This window comes from Triturus cristatus, chromosome 2_1 (genome assembly GCF_964204655.1).
Source record: "Triturus cristatus chromosome 2_1, aTriCri1.1, whole genome shotgun sequence".
Taxonomy (NCBI): Eukaryota; Metazoa; Chordata; class Amphibia; order Caudata; family Salamandridae; genus Triturus; species Triturus cristatus.
In genome coordinates this window covers 1127019771-1127045641 of record NC_140581.1, presented here as the reverse complement: position 1 = coordinate 1127045641, position 25871 = coordinate 1127019771, and the positions used below count along the sequence as shown (strand labels likewise).

General features: G+C 42.8%; 1 protein-coding gene across 8 annotated transcripts in view; it reads left to right on the top strand.

The window, feature by feature from the left end:
* Positions 1 to 25871, top strand: part of PTPN13 (protein tyrosine phosphatase non-receptor type 13) — an 830096-nt gene that overhangs the window by 336382 nt on the left and 467843 nt on the right. For all 8 annotated transcript variants that reach the window (XM_085636547.1, XM_085636545.1, XM_085636546.1 and 5 more), the window contains 2 exons: positions 13028 to 13123; positions 23581 to 23659. In XM_085636547.1, coding sequence (XP_085492673.1) covers positions 13028 to 13123; positions 23581 to 23659 — 175 coding nt within the window. The remainder of the gene's footprint in view (positions 1 to 13027; positions 13124 to 23580; positions 23660 to 25871) is intronic.

Here is a 25871-nt window from a genome sequence, read left to right as displayed (position 1 = left end):
ACCCATGTAAAGTGATTATATATTGACAAAGCTTTTTATATGTTGCCACTTGCAACCATGCCAGATGGACTGAGGTGATTGCTGGTAGTAATCTTGCATATGGTGCCACTAATGTAATCTTGTTTGATGTGGCCGCTATTTCAATACTAATAATATTAGTAGCTCTCATTGAGATGCACTGAACATAAGTTGCTCTTATTACATACAGAAAAGGTTGGAGACCCCTGATCTAGAGGGTCGTCTTTGGATAGCATCATCTTTCTTCCTAACACACGATGCGTGTCACCTAAAGACGTGTAGAATGTGTCAGTATAATGATGACCAAAGTCTACAGTGGCACACGCTGATTTTACATACTAATTTTGTTTGTTTCAATGATGATCGCTGCCGCACATGCCTTTGCAAGAAAAACAAGAACAGTAAGGAAACTGGGTCCTTGTGGACCTTATGTTAATAGATCTCCAATGGAGCAGGCTGCACAGAGAGAACGGCTATCAGCTATACATTTGGAGGCCTTTTACAGGGTTTTCACTTTTGAATGCGAACAAATTGTCTTTCAAGTATTGTTACCAGTATAATAATAGGCTCCAGAAGTTAAGACTTATGCTGTGGCGCTGTATCATGGAACCAGAGTCTTGTCAGTCTAGGTTCCACATCCGGATCCTAAAGCTTATTTATCACATGTGATGCTGTTGGTCGCAAAAGTTTCACAGTGATCTTGAGTCGAAAAAAAGCATTATTTGACACTGAATCCAATGTCTTTGCCTCCAATTACAAGGCTATTGAAAAGTCCAGTAACACCAACGAGTAGGTGCCCTTGTCTTCCAGTATGTGACAAGGTGCCGGAGTTACTTCCAAGAATGCAGTCATTGTGCTAGATACAGGCCTGAAATTCACTTGACAAGGAGGCAGGAGGTTTGGGTCCTTCACATCCCTGCTTTGTTGCATCCCCACCATCCTTTCCATAGCATTAACAAGGTGAGATAAATGATCATAGGAGTGTGGATTACTGATCATCTGCACATCCAGGTGTGAGTTCTGTCTCATCACCAACCATTCAGAAGGAAAATCTCTGGCTGAAAGAGCTATTCACCATTTCTCCCAATCTGAGCATACAACTGAAAACAACACTTCACAATTGAAGTTGGCTGTGCTGTTGTGTGTCACACACAAAATAGTGTGTCCGCTGCTGGAACCTGATGAAGCCTAGACACACAACTTGTTGCTATACCCAAAGGTAATTGAGAATCTCCGTTTGTCATCTGTCTGCAGAATGAGTCCCATCTTGACTGCAGTTTTACCAATTTGGGGTAGATTACTGAATCTTGCTTATTTCTTTACATGCACCACCAGCACTCAGTAGTTTACAAAGTTTTTTAAACTTTCTGTCATCCCCTGCGGCTTTCCCATTGAAAGTTAGTCAGCAGAATGTTCTAGTGCTGCCACTGGTGAAATGCCACTTCTCATCCAGAAAGGGTGCCACATTGCTATAACTATTGTTAAAAGTTCCCACCTGGTTATCTGGTAGCATGCTTCGGAGAGAAACTTTGAATGGTGGTGGTGTAAAGCATAATGACAGCTGTTTGTCCTGCCCACTGTTTGGGAGTTCTCTCTGTGCCAAAAGATCCTTCAAGGAACTGCCCTTGTGTTCCATGTTAGCATGTACCCAGTCCTTTAGAATGGTGCTTGTTGACAGATGGGGATCCACAGATTGGTCAGAACCTCCTGCTGCTTTCTTCTGTCTAGCCCCACACAAGGTCACCTGGGCCTGGTCCGCCACACACAATCCCTACCAAAAGAGAAGAATTTGGTGAAGGTATGATACTTAGGTGAGGATAAGAGCACGTCAGATCAACTAGCATTGCCCATATAACGCCAGTATTCAACTTGACTCGTTGCGTCTCATTGTTTACCAATGTTTTACTGTGTGTACAACTGCCATACTATGTGTTCGATTTTCTTCACTATAAATGTTGTAAAGCGCTCCGATACTCCCGGGTCTGGCCAGCGCTATATAAAACTCTTAAATAATAATAATAGTATTCACTTTGTACTCATTATGTCACTGGTCTCTTTGACCTATACTAAGCAAATGGTTGCGCTGCATACATAATGTGGGTGATCTTGTATATTTTGTTTAATTAGTCCCCCAAATTATAATTAATTGCTGAGAGTTACCCTACCCAGATTGTTTTGCGATGGTCACTCTGCCCTTATATGCTCATTAACATTGTGTCCAACCTGTAGGACATAGCTGTCTTCGCTAAGATTGCGACAGTGTTTGCTCTATTGACAATGAGCCTGCCCTTGTGCTGCCCACATTATGCACCTGCCTGTGCTTGCTCTGCCTATGTTATATACCAGTACTTTCCTCGCTCTGGAAATTTGTCAGTGCTTGCTCTTACAGTGCGAACATGAGGTCACCCCCTGGCAGTTTGGCACAAATCTACACCATAGCATAATCCGCGGTCTTCCCACATCATATGCCGTGATCTCTCTGTTGCAGTAGGCAGTGTTAAAAATGGAAAAATAGAAGTAGCTGTACCCTATACCAGAGTACATACTGGTTTCTGAGATGTGCTGGTATTCTCTAATTAAAATTATTGCACCTCTGCTGAGAATTGTGGATACTCTTCTTCGCGACATAAGCAAGTGCAGGTACTCCCTACCTGACAGGACTGGCCCATTTAATGAACTGGCAATAGGTGCTGGTACTTGCTTTGCCCATCGTCTTTGCAGAAGCTTTCCTGCCTAAAATATGTGCTAGCTCTCACTCTACGCTCCTAATAATCATGGAAACTCTGGCCACTTATGCTGGTTGAGATTACGATGATAGTTGCTCTGCGCACAACATGGGTGCCGGATCGTAGCTGGCTGTCTCATTGCAGGTTGGTTACTTGGCTGCCGTGGTTTCTTTTCCGTTCAGATGATCGCATTCACAGTGCTCTGAAACGCCCAACGCTCTGTTTTTGCTTGCCATTATGATGGTTTCTTCGGCGCTCATGGTAACGGTCACTTTTTGCCATTATTTATACAGCCAGGTGTGTTGTTAACTCTTTATATCTTGGCGTAAGGGTCTGAAGGAATACGTTCTATGAGGGGGCAATAGTGAAACATGTCGTAATCCGATATTTACAGTCTCTTTCTGGCTGCAAGTTATTTGTGTTCTTTTTAGGTTGAGTTTAGGCAGCGCATGCGCTTCTCTGCGAGGCATGCTGTATTCAGGTAGGGACTTGAAGCTCCACCCACTCTCCGCCCATATTTTTCAATGGCTTGTGTCATTGTCCACTGTAAACTGTGGCTGTTCATTAGTCAATATGCTTAGTAGTCCCTCCCTAGTACCGCCTTGTCTCATTTTGTAACCTCCCATGGTAACACCCCCTGTGAAGTGTGTTGTTACTCCGTAGGCTTAAATTACAGCCTCAGAGCACTATTTTCTCTAATAGCTTTGCCCTGCTTGCTGTTGCAGGCAGGACACACTCTCTCCTAATGCTTTTTTTTATTTTTATGTATCTTTATAGCACAGGCGCCAAACGCATTTGGCAATGCAATAGGTCTTGCATTTGCGAGAGTTTAAGCTATCTGCATTGTAAATAGGGCTCCCGGTTTGATGGCATTTTTTTTTTTTTTTTTTAACATTTCCGTCTGTATTTATATATATTTATTGTTTGGCCATTTTATCTGTATTTATCCATATTTTTTCAGTTGAAAAGTAAATTTATTAAGAGAATTCAAAATGGCAATACATAGGATAATGAAAAACAACAATGCATTTCATATACAGGAATAAAATTCAGTGACAAAATTATTAAATGTATAAAACATGGTAATATATCCTAAAATAGAGAAAAAATGACAAGGGTATACAAAGTAAACGGTGCATAGAAAAGAAGGTGATAATTCATATACAAATAATATAAGCTATATTATAACCAATTGCTATAACATCAATTTGAGGAAAGTCAAGGCGGTTTAGAGACCTCTTGTTGCACTGGATTAGGGAGAAGAAGCGTTTGGCACTAGCATCAATAAACAGTGTGATAGGTGAACATAAGTTTGAACGTTTCGTTGCCATGTGGATGGAATAAACAAAAGTTGTGTCTAATCTATGATTGTAACACAAAGCATACCACCATGCTTGATATGATAATTTGGAGAAGTCTTTCCAATTTTTGGGTATTTGCTGTAAAGCCACTGCTATTAGCAAATCTATAATGTTAGTGCTAGAGTTAGATTCCGTCCAAATAGGGGTTAAACTTCCTAGGAAGATGTGAGAAATGGAAAAAGTAAGATTGGAACCAAAAATTAAATTGATTTGAGTCCAGACCTTTCCCCAAAAATTGTGAACAATCAGACATGTAAAGAGTAAGTGGTGTAGATCCGCATGAGGGCGAAGACATGTCTAGCAAATATCTGAAAGTTCAGCGTGTCTTGCACTTAGGGCAGAGGTCTTCAAACTTTTGTCGGCTGAGCCCCCCCATCTAAAACATTTTATACGTCGAGCCCCCCCACCATCACCACCACCTGACAAAAAAGTTCTGGAAGCTGTTACTCTGCATCATTGATGGCGCTCCCATCCTGCAGAGCCCAGCTCATATAGGGCAAATAATATTAAATAAATTAAGAGTATTTAGTAAACTGAAGTTTTTTTAGTGCATGTGCTTATTCTAAAGTTCAAATGAAAAGTCTCCAAGAAAAAACTTGCACATAAAATTACATTGGTGCTTTATTTTTCACATAAAACACAAAATGTAGGATAGATTAGCAAAAACACTCCCAAAACACAGGTGTGGGGTGTGCCTGTTTTTCTCCACAGAGACAGTCAATGTGTGGATGGATTCTTGCTTCTGCCATCCTTTGGTTGTACTCCACTTCCAGTCTTGAGCAGTACCTGGAAACTGGAGTGCACACAAAATTTTGTAATATATTTTTTGCAGTTATATATAGTGCGAACATGACCCAAAGGTATTGGAGCGCTTACAGGAGCATCTTTTACATTACACAAGCACACATTCATTTTTTGTAAGCACGGGGAGATTAAGTGGTTTGCCCAGAAACACAGAATTTTGAGTAGACACCAAGAATTGAACCTGGTTTCCCAGCTCTACAGTCATCAGCTCTGGCGGTTGCGCCACATCCTTACCCCTAAACAAGATATCAGAAAAAGGTATTCCACAAAACATGCTTTCTGACACGATTGAAAAATCCATGATTATGTGGAGTATGGCCAGGTGTTGCCATGTCAGTAGGAGGCCAGCCACAGTTTTCCAAGAAGGCCTAGAGGACATTTACATCATACACATGTGATATAAGTGATTCAAGAGGATATATACATCTTTATTCTCTAGGAGCATCAAGAGGTCAATTTGTTGGCATAGTTGGCTTATAAAGAAGATTTCCTTCCAAAGCATCAGAAATAGCTGCACAAGATTTTTTTTTAATTTGGTCTTGCAGTGAGGACAGATGGTAGGCATACTTCACAATATTTGTTATAACAGGCTTGTGGACTCAGCTGTAGGGATTGGAACATGTCATACAAGCACCAGCGACTTTAATCAAGGTCAAATTCATTTTTCGTAAGTCACTGGTAAATTAAGTGATTTTGCCCAGGATCACATGATGTTCAGCCGAAACCAGGACTCGAACCGGGGTGCCCAGAACCAAAGTCAGCACCTATGGCTTTAATGCCAAATCCGCTCCTCCTTGAAACATCCAACATTCTCACTAGTAGTGGGGTGAAGGGGAAAGGAGCGAGGCTTTAAAAAATATTACAAAAAGCTCTTCACTCTTACCTGCCAGAGAATGGAATCTTCAGGAAGGATACAACCATTGTAATTTCCTTGCAGTGAAACGTACTTTCGACGTGGGAAGCAACATGGGGTGCAACTAGACCCGAACTTCGGGGGGGGGGGCCGCGACTAAGACTCCCAGCCAGGACTGGCCCTAACACTGGCTGGCATTTTTCTTTTGGGAACCCTACATTATATTCCTATTCATAAAATGCTTTCTCACACTAAGGTAGTAAAATCAAAATGCAAGGAATAGGCAGAGTGGGGTGCCAGGGAGTACTGGAACCAGAAAACAAACAGCCTCTGTAATCAGTTTACAAAGGTATGTAAATATACACATGGTCTTTAACTGGCGTGCAATGCCCATAGGGCTCAGAGGGTTTCAGCCACCCCCCTGTCACTGCCCCCCCGTCAGATAGCCTTTCCTTAAGTTTCTATGACTTTGACACAGGCTCAGATTAGACTTTACTTTCTTGGAATTCACAGCGCCAAGTAAAAACTACAATACCCATCATTCCAGTGTGATAGTTGCAACAAACATGATCAAAGTAAAGAAATGAACATCCATAAAGAAGTAGATGGGGACATTGTCGTCTTTCTCTAGTCCTCTTTCTTTGCTGCTTGTGTTAGCCGACATAAGTGCCATATCCTTGTTTTCTTAGCTTAAAGTTTCTGTGATAAATTTAGTAATATTTATCTTTGATTCTGGAATGAAATCTTGGCATCTCATTCTGGGCACTGTGCAGCACCCACTTATTTATGACATGCGGACGTATCCATAAACTCCGTACAACAATAATTAAGAAAACTCTTCAATTTTATCTTGTCTTCATATGTAGTGGTCTTATTGTTGATGGTCACTTTGAAGAGACATGGATGGAAGAGGCCGTATCTTGCACCCATAGAAGGCAGCTGTGGTCTCATAGCTAGAAAATCTCTGCGTTTATCAGCTGTGGGTTTTGAGTAGTCCTGAGAGAAAAACAGAGGATTACCTGACCAAGTAATGCGATCGATAGCTTTGGCAGCTGATAAAATCTTGAGCAGGTCAGTGTATTCTATAAAATAGATGATGCAACCTCGTGGTTTATTCATGGTGGAGGAAGATGTTGTGTGGGCAGGGCCCAGTCTGTGGACTCGCTGAATGTTTAGAAGAGTGTCTTGTGGTAACTTGAGGATCTTTGGTAGAAAAGACTTAAAGAAAGTGATGGGGTCGGATCCCTCCGAACCCTCCAGCAAACCATAAATGCGTGGGTTGTTTCGTCTACTCCTATTTTCAAGATTTTCAACTTGTTTCTGGAGAAAAATCACTTGAGAATGAAGGGCATCCATTTTAGTGTGAGAGGAGGATAAAGATTCAGTATTCTGCTCCACTGTCGTAACTCTGTCTTCCAAGCTTGACCATCTGTCAAATAAAGTTTGTATTTTAGAATTAGTTTCTTCATCAAATGGGCGGAGAGCTCTTATTTCCACAAACAACAAATCCATGGACACTGACGAAGGTTATTTAGGGGGAGATGGAGGGTCCTTTTTCAGGCGTTTACTTGCCGCTTTATTACTGCCAGAGGATGCCGCAATGGTGGAAGCCATGGTATCTTTAGGTGAAGTATTGACTGAATCTTCCATTGAGGTGCAGTATTGGCGAGACTTGTAGCGAGTTGACAAGCTTCGTGGTCGGGTGGATGAATGTGACAGAACCTTAATTAGCTTGCCCATGCACTAGGTCAGGAAGAAGTACTATAATGCCTCTTAATTCAAAGATACAAATATCTCTTTTATAAAGACGACATCCCAAGAACCCAAAGGCAGACAAAATGAATATGTGTGGTAACAAACCCACAGTTATATAGCATAGGAGCACCACTGCAAAATGTGAAACATCTTCAATCTTTTCCCTCCCTCCTTCCTTCCCCTCCACTCCTTCATATCATTTTTATGTGACAGCAGAGTAATTCTTATAATAACATCTCAAAAATAGCTGAATTTTGTAACCTGAGGAGAGATCCCCAAGATCTCATCCAAAAAACAGTAACAAATGACAGCCTAGCCGCATAACCATCAACAGTTCATGTGAGGAAAGCGCAGCGTGGAAGATATTTATACTTGCAACCTTCAAAGCCTGTGCTCCAGAAAATGTTTCAAACAGGAAACCATTACCATTAATCACTTGCTTAATAGATGAGAGGTTGTCCACTCATTGTGATAAAGTTTCCTCAAGGTGTTGGGTAAACCCTCTCTGGCAAGGAAATAACTGAAGCACCCCTCAAAAACAGCATATGTATTCATAAAATTGTTACTGCGCACAAAACAATTAGGCACTATCAATTGTGACGTTTAAATGGAAGCCATAGGCAAATTTAGAAGGTGAAATCAGCTGCAAGCGCGCTGAGGTGAAATACTCCGTGAAGCGCGTATCCAAGATGGCGGGCGTTCTGGTCACGGAAATGCTCCGTAGGAAAGATGAATCAAAAAGCTGCTTACATGCCCACAAACGTTTTAAAAAGCAGCTCTTCGCACGCCGGCTCATCAGAGGAAGTCAGGCCGTCATCCTGAGGCTCTTGCAAGTGGTGAGTGCCGCGTTAGGCTAGTCATCACTGCTGCTGAGACTCAAGAATTAGCCGCCATTACCCTCGGGCGCTAGCCACGCCCCCCCCTGTATTTATTCATATTCATTTTGTGTATAAATGAAGTTGTAAAACTGTACATTTCCATATTATTTAACTGATAGACGCACACTCATACTTTGATATCTGTCGTGTTTTAGCTATTTAAGGTGCCAAATATTACATAACAATACATCCACTGGTAAATACTAGCATTATACCACAAATGCATATTGACACGTGCCGTTATTTAAAGAAACTTCATCCTGTTTTTTAATTTCCCATACTGTCCATCTGCTCAGCTGTTGTGCTATAATTCATAAAAAAAGAGAGCATGGAAAGTCACTTAAAAGCAGCACAATTTTCTGTATTTATCCACTTTTATAAATAAATACAGACAGAAAACTCATTGTTTTCCGTCTTTATTTATCTGTAAAAATCCGTAAAAACGGAAAACAGGGAGCCTTAACCCCTTCGCCGCGGCACAAATTTTGCCGCGGCGCTGGGGGGGTTTGGGGTGTTTGTGGCGCCGCCATGCTCGTGACGGGACCACTCTGTCATGAGCCACGGGCGCGCTGTGCTCATGACGGAGTGGTTCCGTCACGACTCCGCCCACTTGCATTGTTCGCCCGCACAGGCGGGGAGTCAGTGCCGCGTGGGCGTAGCGGCCGCCAACGGCCGCAGCATGACGGAACCACTCCGTCATGAGCACACGGCGCCCGTGGCTCATGACGGAGTGGTTCCGTCATGAGCAGGCAAGGGGTTAATTGTAAACGACAATGCCTTCTATTTATCTGTTTTAAAAACAACACATAAATAATAGGCATTGTCATTTACGAAGCCAATAGCTCAAACTCTCGTAAATGCGAGGCCTTTTGCATTGCAAATGCTTGTTCAAAATGTTACCTGCCCCACCTGTAAACATCTATTGGAAAAACCATGCGTGCCTAGACCGACTCCCCACGACTGAACCATTTCAGAATAGAGGGTCACGAATAGAAACTACTTGACATGCCTTTAGTGGAGACTAGTTTGCTATCTGACGGCAGGATTCAATCTGTAGGGTGGGGTAAATAAGTATTTTACAACGTAGTGTTACTGTGCTGAATTAATTAAAGAGCCGTCTAATACGAAGCAAAAATGTCTGTGGGAAATTGTGCTTTCAGTGACCTCATTCTTTCTCCTCCCTTGCCGCAGGCCTGTGCGAGGCGTGTAGATAAGAGAACTACTGTTGTTGTTATGGTCTCTCACGCGCGACTGCGCGCGACTCACTTTTAGATCAGAAGTTCGATTGGCCGTGGACGTTTGGTGGACATGATATTGGCGTGTGCGTTTACAAGCAACGGCAGTGTATGATATGTTTGTAAAGTGCCCATTCTGTCATTGGTAGTGCTTCGTAGCGCTCTCGGCTGGCTGGTAACTATTCTTTATAGTTTCTAGGCAGCCAATGCATAACAGAATTTGATTCCACATGTGATGACGTGTTACAGGTGATGTGTTGTGGTCGTATAATCGGTCAGATGGCTGTGTCTTACTCACCGAGTTGCAAGTGTATGAGGTGTGAGTAAGGGGTGTGGAGGAAGGCTCACCCGTGGTCCTCATGTCGTAGAGAAATGGGTGTTTTCGTTCTTATTTGTTACAGCCCAATTAATATGGCCACGTTGAATGTGTCGTCGCTGTGCCATGTCCTGCACAACATTTTATCTTAGTTTTATTTGTGCCCATTCATGGGCTGGAAGGAAGTTCGGCTAGGTATTTGCTCCTGAGCTTAAAGGAAGAAGTAGGGAGGGGTTGTGAGCTGGGCATTTTCAAAGTTCCAAATAAGACACTTCCAGAGAGAAATGAGTAAAAAACAGCAAAAGGGCCTAGCTACACGTTTTTGAGGGGAACACGCAGAGTTATCAAAAATCCCGTAGCTTTTCATCAGCATTATATCGAATCCTATCTACTAAAGTGTAGAACCCCTAATTAAGGAAAGATTAGCAGTTTGAAGGAGCTTATTTGCGCCTTGCACTGGTTCCGTAGAGGGAAGGGGGTCACATCATCTTGAGAGGCACCACAGAAGCCACATTTCTCGAATGTATGTGCAACTTTAACAAAAAGGTGTGGAATTCGACCCTAGTTCCATATTTTATTTCGAGAAGACACATTGATGGAGTTTTGGTTGGTCAGATTCAAAGCCATATTTATTTTGTCTTTCACATTTTCACAGACATTATTATAAAATTATTTTTTTCAGTGAATGAAGGTTTCCCCCTTAAAACTATGCTGAATAAAGCAATGTCTCTTGAAGCTACCAATCCTGGTTACATACCCAAGCCCATATATTCATCCATAAGTCGAACATATAATATGTTAAATTATAGAAAGATACCGGTCAAAAACGGGGCTGTTTATCACCGAGGGTCCCAAGTGGCATCAATCTGGCAACGAGAAAAGTTCGTGTTGATAGCCACTCATCTTCAATATTATGTTATTTATGCCCCCCCAATTCTCTTCCCCCGCGCACATGGCCCCCTGTAAGGGGAAGAGGAGTCAAGGGGAAGCCATGCACAACGTGACTACACCCCCTGAAGCCTTCTCTCCCACCCTCGATAGTGCACTTTGGTTCCTTAATACAAAAAAAATCCCTCCAGCAGCCAGGTTCACTATTTAAATAAACAAGCCTTTGCAAAGCCAGCATCCCTGGTCCTGTACAGCATGACTTAAGAGCAAAAAGGTTTATTAAAAATCCGCTATATGGCGGTGGTCACGTAGTTTTGTAGGCACGTGTAATCAATCTGCGTGCCCACAAAATGAGGGAAACCTTTTTTTTAATGCAGCATGGTGAGGGCGAGCAACAGTGTGCAGAGGAAGTAACAGCTCAGGTCGAGTAGGAAACAACATGGCGACGAGGAGGTAAGCAACACAGCAGGCGTGAGGGTGTGGTGCAGTTGTTAGAAACAGCACAGACGTGGGTGGGGAAGAGAAGCAACAGGCGAGAGAAAGCGGGCAAGGGTTGAGAAAACTACCAGGGATGGCGGGTGGAGAGGAGAAGCAGTAGGTGAGGGATTAATGTAGAGCTGGCAAGGGAAAAGTACATGAGTGAGCAAGCAATGGGGGCGTATGAGGGCAGGAAAGAGAAGCACGGGTGAGAGAGTAGGGCATGGTGGGTAGAAGAAGCAATGGATGAGTGCGTTTTTGGGAATGGGAATCACACAAGACAGAGATGGCAAATATGTACACTCTCATTTAGATCTTACACAAAAAGAAAAAAGTAGTTCCCTTAAAACAAGTATGAGACCCAGGCAATGAAAAACATTATAAAGAGGCTGCACTCCATGAGAGGACTGATGGAAAAGCCATCAAATAATAATCAGGAAAAAGAGTGAGACATTAAAGTCAACCAATGGTAAGCAGTGGGTGGACTCAAAGCCCCTCTTATGTTCCTGGTAAACCTACATAAAGTCTCGTAACAGACACAGCATGTACTGTCTAATAGGCTCGACCCCAAAAGATACAATGCCTGCCATCCTGCCAGCCTCCCAAACTAACCTTGAAACTCCCTGTCCCACCTCATTCCAGTATTGAAAAAAAAAACTAGTATCCTGCCACAACTTCCAACACCCTCTGGTCACCCCCTCCCCAGTCTCAGCAGCACTGACAACAGCTCTCTGAGAGCTGTAAAAGCAGTTTGAAACTGTGAGATAAACATGTTTAATTTTACAACCATTAAGTGAAATTGTAGTGGTGTAAAGTCCGTCAGTAGAGCAAGTTTTCACCATCGTTAATTTAATATTAAAAAGAGGACAGGGTAGCATGCAGAAGCACTTGAACCCCCACAAACCTGTAAGTTTGTGGCTATTCACATACCTCGTTCAGGTAATTCCCCATTCTGGAAATGAGAACAAGTTTACTCCTGTGAATGGGAGAGATAAATGCTAATTCGAAGGTGGTGAGAGAGCTTTTCCTCTGTGAAATATGGGTATCAATATAATGTTGTTTCTCTACAGGGGAAAATGTTTTACTTCAGACAGAAAAAAACGTTGAAATGTCATTGCCCAGAAACTTTATTCCTTTGAAATCTGTAAATTGGAGAACCACTGTAAATCTATGAATGTGATAGATTCTAGGAGTACTCTGGTATTTTTTTAATCTAATATTATTGGAAATATACTCCAAATGTAGGCGTAGTCCCACACAAGTATATTTCTGAATTTGTGAAACCTGGTTTCTTGAACGGGCACTTTGAGTTTTGTGTTGTCTGGCCATGCGAGTGCGTGAGACTAGACATAATGGTGTTTTTGGCACGTGCAACTAGATTAACAACATGGCTATAAAAGGTGAACCAGCCGCTGATTACAAAACAATAATATATAAAGAAGCACTGATGAGGGAGTTGATGATGTATTTCTGGATGGCATGAATACACTTCATCCAACAAGTCTTTAATTCTATTAGTTGATTTGCTTCCCTTTTTTCAAATTTAAATCTACTAGTGACTAAATATTAATTGTTATTATATCTTTTGATTGTTTGTATAGAATAAGTTGTTGATCGAGACTACAACTGTTCTCCAGATCAAGTTTTCACCATAGTCTGAAAGTTTGTGGATGTTTTGTCGCAATAGGCTTAAAAATCTTATTGGAACTTTTTCAGAGCCTGCGCGGATTTACAAGCATTCTCACAGCGATGCCTACAGTTCCTCTGGTGAAAGTGCCTCTCTTATTTCATCAGACCCTGATTTCAGACAAGGTAAGACGTACAGCAGTTGGCATGGCACATTTTAAGCTGCAGCAAAACACGTGCCCCCCCCCCCAACCCCCCTTTATTGTGTTGGTACTGATGTTTAATCATTAGGACTCCCTATGAATGATCATGGAGTCTCTGGGCTCCATTGTACAAGCCTCTACAAGTTGAGTACGAGCATAAGTCTCAACATTCCCAGCCGAGCATCCATTCCAGAGTTACTAATCCTTGCTTTTGGTTGCACTGCCTAACTAATACTTTGTTTAATTGAGGAATCCTGAGCTAAAAAGTGAAACGAACAAGAGTCACTTACAGTATGTCTGAAAATGCATCCAATCTCTTCAAAGAAGGTGTTCTTATTGTGTTATTACATCCCATACTAAAGTAGTAAGATTCTAATAGGTGACCATAGGTCAGTGATTTGATGTTATGTGCATATCGGTGAGCCAGAGGACTGGTTGTGTGAGTGCGTGAAATAAATGCTGGTACTGAACTGACATTTTTTAACTTTACTAATGAGACTTTTTAGTTGTCTTCATCCTAGGTCTAGGTCATTTATACTTCACGTTGTTTTGCGCCTACTTTTGTCCTCGCACTGGACTCCATGTTTACATCAGAACCCTCTCTCCTTAAATTAATAATAATTAATATGTATTTTCTTGTACTTCTCATGGATCAATAACTAAAATGTGCACAGTAGGAGCAAATTGGAAAACCAAGAGAAAAACATATGGGGGAATGCATTTGTAAATGGGAAGCATTGTTTGCGCTCCAAATTTCATTTGATTAGTAAGCCTAGTAGGAAGATTGCATTCGGGTGGCTCTGCTGGGAGATAGCTCACTGACTGAGCTCCAGTGCCAAAGATGCACTTGGAAGCTCAAGAATCCAAGAGTATTGACCATCCCTCTTTGTTAAAAATGTCCCAAAGGACAACAGACGTATTGAACCATTTGAGTGCCATTTATTGATCCCCTTTTGGGTCTTGTGAAGAGTGTTGTTAATAAGTGCTTGACACCCTACGCATAAGATTCAAATCAGTACTTGGCCCTCGCACGGTTCTTGGTCAGCAGCTGTTGAGATTTCCATTCGGTGAAGCGTGTAACTCAATGGAGCCCAACTCTGAGTTGATTCGATGTCCAACACACGTGAGATCCATGATCAGTGCTCACATTCGAGTTAGTCTTTGAAATGCTGAAGGTGCTCCAGCTGGCCACCAGTGTGGGGGGAGCTTCTCTGGCAGGTTGTGTGGGGTGTTGGTTTATTTATGCAGGCAAGGTGAAAGTAGGGAGTGGAATATTTAGTTTCGCTGCTCCTTTAACCCCTTCGCCGCGGCAGGAATTCCGCCGCGGCGCTGGGGGGGGGGGGTTTGGGAGCACTGCGGCGCCGCCGTGCTCGTGACGGAACCACTCCGTCATGAGTCACGGGCGAGCTGTGCTCATGGCGGAGTGGTTCCGTCACGACTCCGCCCACTGCGCTAATCGCCCGCACAGGCGGGGAATTAGTGCCGCGTGGGCGGAGCGGCCGCCAACGGCCGCAGCATGACGGAACCACTCCGTCATGAGCACAGCTCGCCCGTGACTCATGACGGAGTGGTTCCGTCACGAGCACGGCGGCGCTCCCAAACCCCCCCCCCCATCCGTCATGAGCACGGAACGGGTTAAATCTTTCATTTTGTCACTAAAAAAGGATTGCAAAGGTATTTTTTTTATTTTTCCCCATTTTACATAGTGATTAAAAAACAAACACATTTCTTGTGTCGCTATACACTTAGAATGAAACTGTATGCGAGGAAACATTTACTTTAATGAGTGCATTTTAATAAGCCACTGTAGTGACTCGTGCAAGAACTGCTTAAGCGTAAACTGTAACAGTGAAGCGAGGGCTCTCTTGAGGCGTGGCTAAGTATTGCCTGTGGTATCTGTTTTAAAGTAAGGGAAGCACATCTTTGGTTTCTAAATAATACGTTCCAAAGACGCCGAGACTAAGATTGTAGTTGAGACTGTGGCTAAAACTAAGTTGTTTTTCCAAATGTCCTTTTTACTCCACGCGATTCTGTAGAGTACTATACGTCTATTGTTGGAGTAAGAGAAAAACGTGACCCTAAAAGGAATATTTTGACAAAACTCTTTTAGCAGCACAGAGATGTAGGTCATGTTCGCTTGAGAATAGATCTTTTTTTTCTGAGGGGGGCAGTCGGAAAGGGGGTGCATTTTACCAGAGCTGTGGTACAAGCTTCATGCGGTGGTGATGATGCTGCATTGGCAGGGATCTCCTCTACAAGCACCATCTCTCCTCAGAATGAAAGAGATTCATTGCGTCATGATTAGGGGCATTGCTTCTATCTGTATCCCTTGTCATCAGTGCCCCCTCGAAGCATGTCCTTGGCATTGTTGTCACCACCACCACAAGGGCCAGCTCCAAACATACATACGCACATCAGGGCTGAGTGAGGTCTGCTGAAGAGATCACCAAAGGGTTGGGATATCCACCCAGTCAGTCAAAGGCTGCAGGATCCTTAGTTATATGCCAGGGGTGCCCCCCAGAAGTCTTGGAGTCTCATATCATTGTTTTGTAATATGCTGGGGACTTTGGTATTTTGTATATAATTAAGAAAGGATTACAGCTGCAGCGTGATTGGGTACTTATTACGAAATTAACCAAGTGTTAATGTAGCCAAGACCCTAGGGCTAGTGTTTATTCAGAGTAGTGCTCCATTGTCATGACACATTATCAGAAGGCGGTAACTTGCTGTTTAAATATATATATAAATATTTTGGAATGTAATTCACAGATAATCTCTCTTAATTGACACACCTGGTAATGAGCTCTTTAAACACGTTATCCACAATGAGCGCACCTGCCAAGTTTAATAACACATACAAAGATGCTTCTACTATCTTGTTAATCATAGCCTACAAATGTAAAATGGTACTGTTAGCCACCTCCTGCCACCCAGCCACAATCTGAGTCTGTCACTTGAGGCGAAATATTGGAAGACAGCATTAGGCCTCCACAACTGCACTGTACTTTAAGCCCTTTGGATTCAGTTTGGGCTGTGATCTCTAATCTCGGTGGCTGAGGCACACAGACCTGCCAAATAAATTAACAAGCATTCAAAATGCAATAGGGCTCGCATTTGTTAGAGTTGGAGTTAATAGCATTATAAATGCCGTTGTTTTTTACCTACCTATGTTGCAGTGTGCAGTACCATATGTGGTCAAAAGAGGTCCCAAGAAACCCCTAGGCTGGGACAGCAAACCTAAAGATCTAGCAGAAGCTCTACTATCATTAAAACGTTGTAGTGCAGAGTCCGCCTTGGTCCCAAAGAGTCAAAAGCCATCAAAGGGAAGATCCAACAGTGTGGCTTGAACATCTGGAGAGAATCCTGATCCTCTCAGCCAAACACGCATCCTAGTTGCCACCGATGAGCCCATCACCCTAGCAACAGAGTCAGCTGTATCAACCCCGTACTGAATCACCTGACGGGCTGCAGCTTGAGTCAAAACAGCACCTCCGCGAAGTAGCCCTTGACATCCTCTGGCAATTTAGGAATCACATCCTTAGCTGAGTCCACAAACGCATGGATGTAGCGTCCTAACAGGCACGTGGCGTTAGTAGACTTCAAAGCTTTACTGACTGATGAAAAGACCTTTATAGCTGACTTTTCTAGCCTTTTTGAATCCCTATCACCCGGAGTGTAGGGAAAGGCACCCGAGGATTTTCTTGAGAAACATGAAGCTTGAACTACCAAGCTCTCAGGATAAGGGTGTGTTGACAAAAAAGACGGATCCCCAGGCGTAACTTTGTATCACCTTGCTACCATTCTGGATACAGCTGGGGCAGACATAGGCTTCTGTCAAACTTCCAAGATGGATTCCATCAAAGGTTCATTGAACAGAAGCAAATGTTCCACCACTGATATTCAGTCAAAATATTTGATTTAACCTCTGCAGTGGACAACTGTAAATCCAAAAGTTCAGCAGCCTTTCTTCTAACTGTACGATAGGAAGAAACCCCCTGAGAAGGAAGAGCTTTGGGAGAGGAGAGCTCCCACTCTGGTGATGTGTCCAGCCCACTAGCTTCCTGAAGCTCTTCAAAAACATAAGTGGGATCCACATTTGCCCCTTCTTCTGCTTCATCCTGTTGCTCCTGGAATTCCTTCTCTTCCAGAAGCCTCTGAGCCTCCCTCCTCAATCGTATCTCTGGTATCAGCGTCGGCTGTGCTAGATGTGGCACCGGTGACTTTGGAGCCAGTGTTGATGGAGAATAGTCCATCCTTTCCAGGGATGGGATTGGCGCTGAGAATCTCGACGTTGGGAGAGGCCATGTTGGGGTCATTGGCATGAAAGGCATAAAGGGGGCCTGGTCATAATGATGGGGTATGCCCATATTAATGGAAAGCGGTCCCACAGGGCCACCAGTCTCACCGGATGAGTAACGTGCCTTGGCAAACATGCCATACATTGCATTTAAAAAATGCAAACGATCCGCACGTGGAGCGGAAAAGGTGGATACGGATCCGGAACCGCCTGATCTGGAACCATCCGAAGTTGTAAGGCTGGTTCTGGCTGTGGCGTCTGAGACGCCGGGTGCGGAGTGGTCGGAGGTGATAGACTCGCTTCCCTGGGCCACGGAGAGTCCATCAGAGTCGGAGAATGCACCGGAGTCACCTGTGGTGAAGGGGAAGGTGAGATGTTATCCTTCCTGTGATGCAGTAGAACTGGGGACCCCAACTTCGGCGACCTGTCTTTAGAAGAGCTACGCTTGGAGCTAGGACGCCGCTTCTTCTTATGTTTCCTCATTAACTTCGAGGTGTGTGGAGTCTGTGACTTTGACCTTGACTTTGTCCTCTTCCGACTCCTCTTCTGCTTCTTCGCTCGAGCAATAAATCGTTTTGCTTCCCTCTCCTTGAGGGCCTTCGGGTGCATCCGGCGACATGAAGAGCATCCCTCGACGTCGTGGTCGGTCCGATGACAGGCACCAAAGGCAATATTCGTAGGGGTCCGTGATGGACATTCCCTACAAGATTTGAACACTGACCGTTTCTACGTAGCCATCGCACTGCTACAATTACAGATCGACTGTAACAATGTTAACATACAAAGAAATGGAGAGTACTAGAAAATCCGTTATGGGTCAACGGCGTGGGAAACAGGGAGCAAGTGCATAATTGTTTCCTTTAAATGATTGTCTTGTTCTTATTTTTGCCCTTTTGTTATTTGTTTTTTGTATTGTTTATGTGGGCTGAAATGTCCAGTAAACTGAATTAAAGAAGGTTACTGCGCTGTTATCGACTTGCCAAACCAGGTAAAATTAAAAAAGGAAGTAAACGGTTTATGATGCAGCTCACAATGTGGACCTTCCAGACCCACGAAAAGGATCTACTCAAATCTATCTTTATGATAATTACTACCTTGACTATGTTCCTTCTGCAAGCGTCGGGAGAAAAGTGAGATTTCACACCACTATGAGAAACTTCGAGCTTAACAGAGCTAGAAGACAATAATTCACAAAGACTCACCCACAGAAATGGAACAAATTCACTTGGTAGTTGTACTCTAATGCTATAACCTAGTGGTTTGTATGCCCTCTCAACTATCCTCTAAGATGATGCAAGCCGTCGTTTGATGGCAAAGCTACCACAATTAGTGTTGCACATTAGTAGTTCCTGTGGGTCATCTGGAGCAGATTGCTTCTGCACAATGGCTATGGGCTCATCTCCTTTTGCAGCGTTGGTCTTTGTTATGAAAGTTTTTATTTCAGAATACGCAAAAGGCAGATGTTACCACCTGCACTGTGTCATGGAAGACTATCCAACATGAGGAGCCTGAGAAATGCCTCAGATCATTAGCTAAGCATAACCATATGTGGCACATTACTCATACCTGGGCAGATCCCAGACAAGGAACCAAAAGGCAGCAGTCGCAGAGCAGCAGTGTGCTGAAATCAATAAGTGATTTTACAACTCAACGTTTTGTGATGTCACCACAACAAGTTCACAGTCCACAACCAATGAAGGTTATTATCAGCAGAAATATGTACAATCCAAGCAAGGACATACATATTCCAATTCCCTATGCCTATGTGACCAAGGCATCCCGGCCTAGACAGAATTACTACAAGAACCATGACTGAGTTTGCCTCTGTAACACCAACCACAATGGTAGCTGACCAGTTAGGGTGTTGAGTGTTGTGTACCACTGTTTTCCGTCAACTTTCCATGCAGGGTAACTAAAAGTCTGAGACAGCAGGAAGGAAAATTTGGGCAAAGGGGGTAACATGCCACCGTGTGTATGGGTGTTTGTGCAGGGAGTCTGTGTCTGCGCGTTTATTCATGTGTTTAAATTAAAGGGTGCATGTGCGTGATTGTGTGTGTATAAGATGTCTCATTTTCTGGACAGAGGGATTGCAAGGCCTTGGGGAGGGCAAAGGGTGGACATAGGTATTTAGACAAAGTTGGCAAATACTGACCAGATGTGAAATCCAGACATGCCCCTTAGGTTCCTGCCCCAAGATCTCTGCTCCCACTATGCCACCTCATAGACTGCTGAACATCTAGATATGCTGAAGCTCAAATCAGCTGCCCTATTGGTGATAGTTTAGTAAGTGAAAGAATGGCGCCCAAAGAAATAAAGAAACATATATTTTTTAAATGGGACAGAGAAGCGATCAAAAGTAACTTCAGGGAAAGAATGGAGCTACAAAAGGGGTGCAAAAATGCAGGAAACGGGTGTAACGCGATACAAAGTTCTGCAAACACACTAAAGATAAAAGATGATTCTATACAAAATAGATGATGTATAATGATGATGTCAGTTACTGTTGCTTTTGTTTCTTGGTGTCGTTTCATAACTTGGATGGAGGAATTTAATCTTCTAGATTTGTTAAAGCTTATCTGACAATATTATTACTCCTGCAGTCTATGACCAAAGCCAGTCAGTTTGGTGGAACATTTTGGATATATCTATCTGAACCTGTAAAGTCTCTGTAATCTGAGCAGAAGCTCTGATGCCTGCGCCCATCACATCTTTCTACCCGAGGGGTATCTGTGGTTTACTGACTGACATCATGGTTGTGTATCTTGATGTCCACCGGTCAAATTAATAGTAACATTAACAATGGAGCCCACTTTCTAATCCTTTTTTAAGAGACCTGTTTTTAGAGACTTGATGCCAGTTGCAGACCCTCAGAGTGAAATGCCCAGTCACTCCTAATTTGCTGTCTCAACGCACAGTTGAGCACCTGTTTTATGAGCCTCCAGTGCGTATTTTCATATAGCACAGCTAGGAAACAGTGAGCAAGCTTTGCCGCATTGTGTTTCTGAGCTGTGCTATCTGAAACTAAAGTACTAACTCATATAAAATATAGGGTCTTGTTCAGTCGCAGCCAGTGCAGGTAAGCGTTGTGGGGTGGTTGAGTGGGGCAGGAGGTAAGTCGACAGACTGAATAGGTTTTATTTATTTATTCCGTCGTTTGATGACTTTCCACCCCATCCCGCCAGACCACGCTTACCTGCGCCGGCCACCACTGGTCTTGTTTCTAACTTGCATTGGAAGCTTTGTAGATGCCTTAGAAGAATAATCATTCACCTTTGTTGTAGCTGTTCAAAAGATACACTTCAAGTACCAGACCATAAATAGAAGCATTGTCGGTGCACCAGTTCATTCCAGAATTCTGGGTCTTCCATACATCTTTTCAACACAGAAACATCTATATTTGAGGGTTGTCTCCTAGTCTGATCTATATGTGTTGATGATATGATTATGGGTAAAATGCTTTCTGTATGTTCGGCCGGTTTGAGTTATGGGAGAAATCTGTTCTCAACACACACCATACAATCCAGTTGATTAAATGAACATCTTGTTTTGTCTGTCATACATGCAGAAAAGTAATTTCAAACTATCAATGGGAACTGTCTGCCTGTCAAAAGGGATGAAAACGTTTTGGTTCCCAGTCTGTTCCATTAGTACGCGCATTCTATTAGTGACATGAGTCCATAAACAATGGTTTCCTTATTCTCTATTTTTTTTTAAATTATTGGCACTCGGCCGGTCTCTGCCAGATTGCATGATCTCTGAAGCCCAACTTTATGGCTGCCACCAGCCCCAAAATTCTTTAATCGGGTAATTGTGGTTTGAATTGAGCAATTAATATGACTTTTTTTAAATTAGTTGGTTGATCAGGCGTTAAAACATATTACAGCTAACTGATTATCCCAACCCACAAAACGTGGAGTGACAAACTAAAGAAAAGTTATGTATTTAGAAAATGATTTATTAAGCTTTGATAGTGCATATATTTCACTATGGATTTGGGTCTTTTGCTCTGTGCATCGATTGTTCAGAACCCTAAGGTGAATTGTGTATTGAAGCAAAGTTTAATGTTAGTTGTACACAGTGAAATTAAAGAAATGTAAAGTGCATGGCAGATTGGTTGAGTGAATATTTCCTTTTTAAAATAAAGAATGCAATTTAGCATTTGATCCGTCTGTGGGTGATATTTTTTGCCTTTCTCTTTCCTTCCTTTCCTCTGTTTTCTCACTTCCCCTAATGTGTGAGTAGCATCACCTAGTACTTGTGTCATTTGGATAATTTGAAATTATTATTAGCCAGATGCACAGTGACTTAGTGGCACAGACACATATAAGTTTAAGCTCATTAACTGCTGTCAAATGTCCAACGGAAATCCCACCAGCAAGTATTGCCTGTATTTGAGCCAGGGTTCTAAATAATATTTGGAACTGTGCAATATCTGGTATGATTCTTGTATCAGGTTGATAATGTAAAACTGTATATTCATACTTGATGAAATGATTTGTACATTTAAATTGATTTAGTATGCAGTGCATGTACTATCAGGATAGTTTTCCATACTGAGGTTATGCACTGTGTAAGGTGCTTAAGTTTGCTCATAATGAAACACAATATTGATGTATTCAAAAAGTCATGCCGGAAAAGAGCCAAAGAGAAGTTATTTGGGCAAGACCACACTGAGGTCAATAGCGGACATTCGACTGGGTCAGAGCCCAACCCAAAAGCAAATTACTACCTGCTGTCAAAACACTCTGTCTACCACAAGCTGCCTGCTTTCAGGACGTGAATTTTGCTTGGCCTCTCTTGGTCATTCTAAATTAATTATTTGTATCCTCAGTAGAGCAACCTCATACTGTGTATAATCTTGGCCTGAGATTCCAATGTAATAAATGTAATTGTTTTGGAAAGGTGTCTTTTTAAGTCTTCATGAAATAATCTGTACATTATCCACCATCTTCTCCTGGCTCTCCCCCATCCACTGTGAAAAGCTGCTGGGCTCAGTGTCTAGTAGAACTTTGGAATGTTGGGGGCTCCCCTGAAAACAATGGAGTGCTCCGGGCTTCTAATGGCTGGTAGACGCCCGGAGCATCAACATTCCGATGTTTGTTCACAGCTGTTGCTGTGAACGAAGGTCTCACGGAGCTCGAGGGGATTTCTGTCCCCTCTGTTATGTTATGTTATGGGGGATTTGTAAAGCGCACGGCTACTCCGAGGAGTGTCCCGGCACTGGCACCATGAGGCCTTTGTTTTATTTATTAGAACATTCTGCCCTCCAGTGGTGGAATGTTCTAATACCCTTATAGCCCTCCGTAGCTGGGCTATACCAGTATTAAAGTCCCGCTCCCCTGTTAAATGCCCTCGTCGAACGCTGGAGCGGGCCTTTAATGGCCAGAATAGCCCGCTACATTGGGCTATACGGCTATATTATGCGGGCACCATGCTTCTGACTTTTCAGCTGTTGGCCCTCTTTTTAGTTGTGAGGCAGTTTCAGTTAAATGCCCTCGTCGAACGCTGGAGCGGGCCTTTCATGGCCCGAATAGCCCGCTACATTGGGCTATACGGCTATATTATGCGGGCACCATGCTTCTGACTTTTCAGCTGTTGGCCCTCTTTTTAGTTGTGAGGCAGTTTCAGAATAAATTGTTTTCAAGTAGGTAGTGTACTGTATTTTGATGCTACTAATCCAATAAGGTGGTTTTATTAGGGGATTAGTGTTAAAGATGGCGATGCCCTGTAGAGACTGTGGGCCACAAAGCGACAAAATCATGAGTTTGTGTGTCCGTCACATACTCATAAATTCTGAGCTCCTTAAATCTTTTCCAGAATATTTAATGTGCTCAATTTCCCTCCTTACTGTAAATATGAACAGTTTCAAAAGCTGGATTAAATAAGGATGTTTTCCAAGAAATATCAGGCTTACACAGTTTTTATGTTGCATTTTTAAACATTGTCTATGCTTTCAATCCAAGACTGTATTTTGTGTACAGGTTTATTCAAAGCTTCAATGCCGCTCTATGAAATGCATTTGCTTTCATCTCTATCTCATAACGCAGGTCTGTGGTTGTATTCTCTAATGCATAGTTGTGCAGCTGAGATCACTGTTGTGTGCCTCCTGGGTAACATCCTATATTTTCATTTCCATGTTTTAGGAAGGAAGGCCGATGGGTTAAAGAGATATGACTCGACGGGTGGTTTAGCAGGACATGCAGACACAGGCCAAAGACAGAGGTAAAGAGTTTGACATTACACTGCTGTGCAATGGTGCAAAGTAAAAAAAAAAAAATGAGGCTCATTATCAGTGTGTAAAGCGTTGTTTCTCTGGCATCATTTATGTGGCATTCCAGCTTTAGTTAGGAGTTTGTCTCCATGTTGGCAGTACCATCTTACTCCATTCCAAGGCTCTTCTGTATGTGAGTTCACCATCTTTATGCGGTTATGCGATCTGACTTCCTCGTCATTCGCACATTATTCCTCCTCACCAATAGCCATACAGCTAGCCTCTGCTAGCCTTTTCTGTGTAGCTTACTGCGCCCAGGCACTATGACACAATCTCTCTTCATATTTATCCAGTAACCCCACTTGCACAGACCCGTCTACCTCAAACCACTGTTTGCCAGTGACTCCAGCTAAATACACTTAAAGCACAATGACTCTACCTCACCTCATCTGTACCATATATTGGCACCACATCACACTATCTCAAGGCACTAGTACCCCGTGACTTCAGTTCATTTTACCTACAGCAGTGACTGCCTCCTAAAGCCAGTTTACGACTCCTGCCCTACAACACAGCAAGCCTAAAAGTCATAAATGTTTAAAGGTGTTTTAAGTAGATTTCTGAACTCCATTGAGAATATATTCTGGCAAGCTGAAAATATTTCAGATTCCCAGGGTATTCATGGGTATCCCCATTATTGCAGTTAGGAATGTACAGTAACCAGGGCCACTGGAATTATATGGCAATAGAGGGACCAATTCGGCAGCAAGGCAATGCAAATTATGAAGCATAATACAGCACATCCATGGCTGTAGTGTTTCATTACAACTTCATTTTAACACACATTAATATTGTATGAGCTAAAGGTTTACCTGCTTAATAAACGTCTAACACCTGAATCTGCAACTGACAGGTGGCAAATTAAACTTTGCAAAGGATCTGCGCCTACACCGCACCATGTGGTGTGCATTTTAAGTAACCTTTGATTGGTTTGAGTTAGAAACATTCATTAGTGGGAAAATTTGCTAATTATTCACGAAGTGGTAGAAAATGTGACTGCTGCAGTAAATTCATAATTATGTGGCAACGGCCAGTAATGTAAATAGCATCCTCGCATCTGTAAACTTGCAATTTGCAATTCTTGCTATATACTCAAATCATCTGTTATCGAGTCGTCTCACAGTCATCTTCGCAAAGTACGCAGAAGTCTGTGATTGGCTGATAATTCGCCAGCTAATCATTTCTACACCTTTCATTCCCCCTTCACTACTCCTGCAGACCCTTTCTCGCGAAACCTTGAAGCGAGGCATTGCAGCAGCTCAGTTCTGCTGGCAATCAACAGAATATGATATGTCTCTTGGCCTAAGAGCCTTGCTCAGCAGAACAGAGAGAGAATTTGAAATTTGAGCAGACATTGGCAGAATCGACCAAGGTCTGCCCACATCACTGCGCCAATGGATAAGTCGGTGTTTTACATATTAAGGGATTTTTTGCACTGTACTCTGTTTTTGGTTGAAACCTTGAAAGCACTTTGCAATTTCCCTGTATTTCCGTTGTCTTCTGTACAACCATCACCATCAAAGTGCAGATTCTCTCTGTTTTTAGGCCCGTCAGTCACAAAACTAAATGATTTGTGATGTTGCAGTTTCTAAAAGGTACCCACGTTTATGAATATTGTGAGCTTTCTGTGGAAAAAATATTGTGTCTTAAAACCAGTCCCTCCTTGGGGATCAGTTATCTGCCATTCAATGCTAAGGTACCACAATCATTCCAAAACTTCCGCCCCCCAGGCTGCTACAACATCTTAGAGTAATGCAATTCAAAGATAAGACATCCTAACGGAGCCATTTCGAAGATGGCGGGCTCACCCTCAAATCACGTGACCACACCACCATTTTAATGTTAAATATTTGTGATTTTTGGCCTTATTCGCCCATACTTACAAAAATAAATCTCCTGAATAGACATTCCACCTGCCAGCATCAACAGGTCATCAAATCCATTGCATCAATCATACAGGATCAACATACCCTTTAGTATTTCCATCAATCAGGACGATCTTGTGTTTCCAAAACTTGGGACCTATCTCTGCCCCTGACAAAAGCCCCCCATGTGGTTCTGCCTGTCGGCCCATATCTTGGTGGACTTTTTTGGGCAGCCCCTAGAATTGTAAATGCGAAACTCCAAAGCTATACAGTGAACTCATAGATTTTCCCACTTCTC